The 6,000-nt window shown below is 39.5% G+C and overlaps 1 protein-coding gene across 7 annotated transcripts in view; it reads left to right on the forward strand.

The window, feature by feature from the left end:
* The window catches only part of LOC142884582 (RNA-binding protein Musashi homolog 2), a 263,144-nt gene extending 257,371 nt beyond the window's left edge, over window positions 1-5,773 (forward strand). For 5 of the 7 annotated variants that reach the window (XM_076020330.1, XM_076020327.1, XM_076020331.1 and 2 more), the window contains one exon: window positions 1,052-5,773. In XM_076020330.1, coding sequence (XP_075876445.1) covers window positions 1,052-1,093 — 42 coding nt within the window. In that variant the 3' untranslated portion in view covers window positions 1,094-5,773. Of the gene's footprint in view, window positions 1-1,048 lie in introns of all 7 variants that reach the window. The other 2 variants (XM_076020329.1, XM_076020328.1) reach the window with 2 other exon arrangements.
* The last annotated feature ends 227 nt before the right edge of the window (window positions 5,774-6,000 follow it).

Raw genomic sequence — 6,000 nt, forward strand, 5'->3', positions numbered from 1 at the left:
ATCAATTATTTCAGATGGATTACATTTGTTTTGTCACTGTAAACCACCTCTGTCTCCGCTAACTCTGTGGCGCCATCTTCTCCACCAGTGCTGGATGTTTAGACTTCCTGAAAGCATGAACATACATATGTGTCATTTATTGTGTTAAATTCTGCTGATATTTCGTCTGTATCCAGCTTTGATCTGCTAGTGTTTATTGCATGCTATTATGCGAATGTCATCAGGCGTCCCAGTCTGTTTACCTTAAAGGGATTTTCTGTGTTTGGCATGTACACATGTACATTTATTTTTCCTTATGGAGTACATTTTATGTATGCCATTTCTAAATTAGAACTATTTTTGCACATCCAAGTCGGAGCCAAAAAAAAAAACAACCTTGTAACCCTCTGTGTGCTACATTCCATGTGGACCAATCAGACTTTTTTTTCCCACTGCCAGGCATCGCAGTGTCACCACTCTGTGGCATCATGGGTTGCCAAAGACTATCAGAAGTGGAGTGAAAGCACATTTTGCAGCGTGGAAAGCCTTCTGGGCTGTTTTGTTTCTCTCTAAATGGGAAAATGCTCCTCAGTTTTGCCAAAACTGCTGCAGCATGGAAACAAATCATCAGCAAGCCTTTCTTTCCCACCCCAGCCGCTCCTTCCGCTGCCTCTTCTTTTGGCATTTCTTGAGGTTTCTAGAGGCAGGTTGCAGCCTTCACTTCTCACTTTGTCAGCTAAAAGGATTCTGATTGGTCCCTTAATACCCCGAGCAACTGAAAACCAATGAGATTGGAGCTTTGATATCTAAAGGATTGACATTTCAGTGTCAGTTTAAACTTGCCTTATTTGGGAGCAATTTTAAATAAGCGTCGTAGTTTAGAGTTTGCCGCTGGACGCACCAAAAACGCAGAAATATCCCTTTAATCTCCACAGACTGCTGCTCACTGTCGCCACAAAGTTGGCCTCTTCCTCGATGTTCACAGTTTGTTCAGATCTGTTGCATTCTTCCGCAGCTCCGTCTCTCATGCTGTCGCTGTCTTTTTTCTTTCCCCTCCTCTGTCACCCAGCAGAGTTTATCTGGTGGCCCAAGAAAGACAGGACGGAGTTTCTAATTGGCTTTGTGTGCAGGTGATGCTACCCCAACTCCGAGCACTGCAGCATCATCTGGGCAGGGTGGAAAAAAAAAAACCAAGGTCGCCACCACGGGAAAAAAAGGAAGAAAAGAAAGAGAAAGAGAAAGAGAGAGAGTAAAAAAAAAAAACGTCAGTCATCTCAGAAAAATAACAACTGCTGTACTATAATCCAAACCTCCTATAACTTTGCGACCTGGTTTGGTTTGTTTGTTTTCACGTCAGTTCCCCTCACTCCTTCCTCTGTCACTTACTTTTTAGGACGCCATCTCTCTCCTTTTTCTGTTGTTTTTTTTTAGTTGACCTTTGATTTTACGTTGTGTGTGTCACGTTTTTGTTTTCTTTGATCTTACAAGTATACTCGTGTAAATGGATTTCATTTGGTCTTTTGGTTTTCAAGAAGTGACGGGCTTCTGGGGGGTCGGGGAGGGAGTTGTTGCCAAGAATATCTGCAAGTCTTGTCTCTACCTTTATATGAGTTGGGTTTGAAAAAAACGGAGAAAGGATTGGACGATCCAGTCTCGTCACTAAGAACAAGCTCAGCGTGGAGAGGCACTTTTTAAAAAAAGAGAGAATTATGGAATATTTAAAGAGGGTATCTAAGTAATAATCCTTAGTAGCTGTTTAATTTCTTGTGACGTCTCATTGTTAACCATGATTACCTATTTTTGGGCAATACAAAGAGGACTCCAATATTTTTATGGTCCTTTTTTATAAGTGTTGTTTTTGTTGTTTAGAAATATATATATATGCTATAACAAATTTCATATAACTACATTGTGAATTCAAACTTGAGAAAAAGAAATGTAGCTGTACATATTATTCCAGTCACTGCATATAACCAACTCAGTGAGAGAATAGCATATTTTTGTGATGGTGTGTCAAAGAAACATGTTATAGCGTGTGAATAGAAGAAAAAAAAAAAGCTGTAAACCGTTATTATTCTACTTTTTTTTCTGCTGGAAGGAATGACGTTGGGAAAAGAAACAAAAAAACAACGACAACATGACCCCAAGAGACAAAACAGAACACGCTCGCTCTGTAAATACCGAAGCTGAGAGAATTTTACAAAGTGTCATACCAGCAGAAATTCAACACAGTTTTAAGAAACCGTTTGGAAAAGATAAAAAAAAAAAAAAAAGAAAAAAACAAAACAGAGCCTGGTTCTTCTGTCTACCTGTTACGATAGCCGCGTCATTTCAAGCCGAGCGAGCGAGCGAGCGAGTGAGCGAGTGAGTGAGTGGGAGGAAGGAGGCGATTCAACCCAAAGCACACTGTAGGTAGAGCGACCACCACCACTTGAACCAGGCCTTTTACAGTGCTGTGCGCATCCTGACACTTTTATACTCCTGAGAGAAACTTGTTAGCTGTATGTCCTCCTTTTCCCTTTTTACTCTCTTTTTTCTGTATTTTTTTTTTTTTTTTTTTGAATTTTTTTTTTATTTATTTATTTTTCTCCCATCCTGCTCGTTCCAGAGTCACAGTCTCGGAACGCAATAATCTCCGGGGCTCTTCCACCGCCGCCTCCGCCACCCGAGCCTTGACGTAAACCATTCAGTTCTTAAGGAAAGCAAAGGTCTGGATACCATACCTCAGCCTGGGGGAGTCCAGCCTCGGAACCATTTAATTTATTCTAGTGGCAGAATAGCTGGAAACAAACAAAAGAAGAAGAAGAAGAAAACACTGAAAGGTGATAAAGCGAGTGAATCATTGCACTGTGAGTAGTGAAGTACAGGCCATTATCCTATTTGCACATGTATATGTTGGCTTTTTAAAAAGACAGAGGAGGAAACAAAAGGCGGCCCTGTGCTTTGAGACAGTATGAAGGACTTTTTAGGGGTGTTTTGTCGACGGGGATTTTAAAAGTTTGACGTGACGTAGCAGCGAGCGACGCGTCGCCGTGCACACGAGGAGTTCTTTCTATAGTTAACCCGCGTCTCAACTGAAGAAACGTCTATACAGGGTCGAAAAGATGACACTGACCTATCGACTGCACCAGGTTTTACACAGTTGTGTGTGCGTGCGTGCGTGTGTGTGTGTGTGTGTGTGTGTGTGTGTGTGTGTGTGTGTGTGTGTGCGCGCGCACGCGTGTGCGCTTCATGATTTCACTCAGACGTTTAATAACAATAACAGCGCTCCGGAGTGTCGTCCAGTTTGGTTTTCTTTTGGTTTTTTTGGTTGTTTTTTTTTTTTTTAAGTCAGCGATGGAAGGAGAGCGTGCACGTGTGAGCGCGCACGCTCTGAGTACACTTGACCTGCAGCAGGTGTGTCTTTGTTGTTCCGTTTGTTCATTTAATCCACGTGCTCGTCCCCGTTTTTGGTTCTTTTTCTTTCATTGTTTGATTGTTTGTCCTTTCTTTTCATTTCAAAGCAACCAGGTGAAGAAATATGCTGGATACTTCTATAGTACAAGACGTGGAGGTGTGATCAAGTAATAATTTAAAAGAGAAGAAGAAGGAAAAAAAACCCTTGTAATGTTCAAATGTAAAAGAAAAAATATGAAATACAAAACTATAAAAAAAAAAAGAAAGATGCTTCTTTGCTGATTTCAAGTTTAATCAGAGTTTTATTGATACTTTGTGGTTTATATATAATAATTGTAATATACTATTAAAATGTACTGTGCATCCATTGCTTTCTCTCTTTCCATTCCCCATCCACAGAGGTCAGACTTCTTTTTGTTGATCACTCTTGTGTTTCATTAGTGTGTAAAGAAAACCACAGTTAACTTGTAAACGGAGTGCTGTCTTTGATACCAGTGTAGTGGTCTTTGTTGTTCTCCCTCGCTCTACCTCTCCTTTCTCTCATATTTATCCCCCTCCCCTCCCCTCCCCTCTCGCGCTCTTTTTCTATTTCCTGTAATTACAAAAGTAGATGTTATATAGCTCTCATTAATATAATACTTGTAGTGACTAGTGGATTTAGGACCAGTCAAGATAGACCTTTCTCTAAAACGATCATGTTATTGTGAGATTTTGCAGACAATTATTTTGGTAGAGGTTCATTGTAATTTATTCCCTGTTTTCTTTTGACTTTTCTTTTCTTTTCTTTTCTTTCTGTCACCTTCACATGGTTTCAGCTAACCAAAGCTCTCATTGATGAACAATACCAGAAAAAAAAAGACAACACGTTGCTGTATAAGATGGAAGGCATTATTTGGATCCCCACCCTTGAATGTTTTAAAAGGGGTGTGCCATACTACCTTAAATGCTAACGCTAGATATGCAAAACTTTTTTGCTTTTTGACTATTTTTTAAATAGGGGGACACAAGTCACGCTGATGAAAAAAAAGAACTTTGTGTGTAAGATATTTCATATTTTTTTAACGACCATAGCAATGATCATCAAGAGTCATAATGTTGGTCACAGCGCTGTTACAGAAATTCAAAAGAAACCCTTTCATGTTTGTACAGTTAGGAAGTATGACCCAGCACAGTTTAGATAACACCAGTGTAATTTCCAGTCCCTCGAAACTTTACGCCTTAAAACAGATGTTTAGGCTGGAGTTTAAATCTGAAGCTGCCCTTCATTTGGAGCCTAAATGGCCGCAAATGAATTGAACGGCTCAGAATGCCAGGCAGCTGTGTATCAAGCAAAAACAAGCCTATTATTTTCTGATTTTTTTTTAAGCCAATTCAATTGAGGGGCTCAAGCTGTGAACACACTCCAGCCATAGATTGAGTCCCCCTTTTTACCGACAATTTTATTAAAACTCAATTTAGCTTTCATATCAGTTATCCTATTTGTTTCACCTCATGGGGTCTAAAAAAAAAAACTGTTAATGCATAACATTAGTGCCCCACCAGAAGCTGTCAAAATACAGAGAATGTAAAGAGGAGGGATCTTTGCCATTGGCACGCACCGACAAATTATCCAATAACAACCGAGAAAGGAGTTTTGGCTCATGCGCATTAGGTTGAGTAACGTTAACATTTCTGGAAAATAAAAGTAATTCAAGATAAGAATACCATTGACCAAATACAATGGAAAGTCTATTTTGGAAGAAAGAAATTGTGTTTATATTTTCTTCCTAAGCAACACTGAATTTTTCTACCCTAAATTCAATGGTTTAAAATGTATGGGATGGTAGAAGTAGCATCTCTCCAGACTGAGCAGGTGTGTTTGCTGATCACGCAACCAGAGTTTTGAGGTCCTAAACCTGGCCAGCAGGGTGCACTGTGCCAACCGCCAGGGTGCCATTCTGCCTGTCACTTAATTGTAGAGATTATTTTTTTTTACCTATTTAAGGTAGGAAAACTACACATCAACCATCAAACTAAATTAGATTGGGAATAAAATACATGGAAAAAAAATTGGTGATGTAAAGGTCCCATATTTTCACATTCTCTGATCTTTTTCAAGAGATTTTGCATTTCAGCCTCCAGTGGAGACGACTCGCACAATTATTTCACCAAAAACATCTTTCACATCTACAACAGTATATGTAGCCTTGTGTTTAAAGCTTCCTGCAGAACTTGAAGCTGTTTGGGACATTCTACATGTATTGAAGGAAACAAAAGTGAGACACTTTTGTCAATGACCTTCAAAGTGCATCTGTGACTTTTGTGACATCACAAAGGGATTTTTTTTTTTTTTCCCAGAACGGTGTTTTAGAACACACAGTAGTTTGTTGACAGGCTCAAGGCACATGTTGGGTTTTTTTTAAAAGAAAAATTAGGCAAATTTTACAACATATCTGACCTTTGAATTACTCTCACTTGCCCTACTAGTGATCCAACAATCGAACACGTCTTTTGCAGAATTGTAACTCAAACCTCCCATCAACCACCACACTCACCTTCTTATGAGCCCTCGTTAATTCCAGTCTTCTGTTGCAGCATTTTGACCGTAATTTAACTGGGACAAAGAATTAGAAAACCCATCAGGAA

This window comes from Nelusetta ayraudi, unplaced genomic scaffold (assembly GCF_046127955.1).
Source record: "Nelusetta ayraudi isolate G7.1 ecotype Tasmania unplaced genomic scaffold, CSIRO-AGI_Nayr_v1 ptg000011l, whole genome shotgun sequence".
NCBI lineage: Eukaryota > Metazoa > Chordata > Actinopteri > Tetraodontiformes > Monacanthidae > Nelusetta > Nelusetta ayraudi.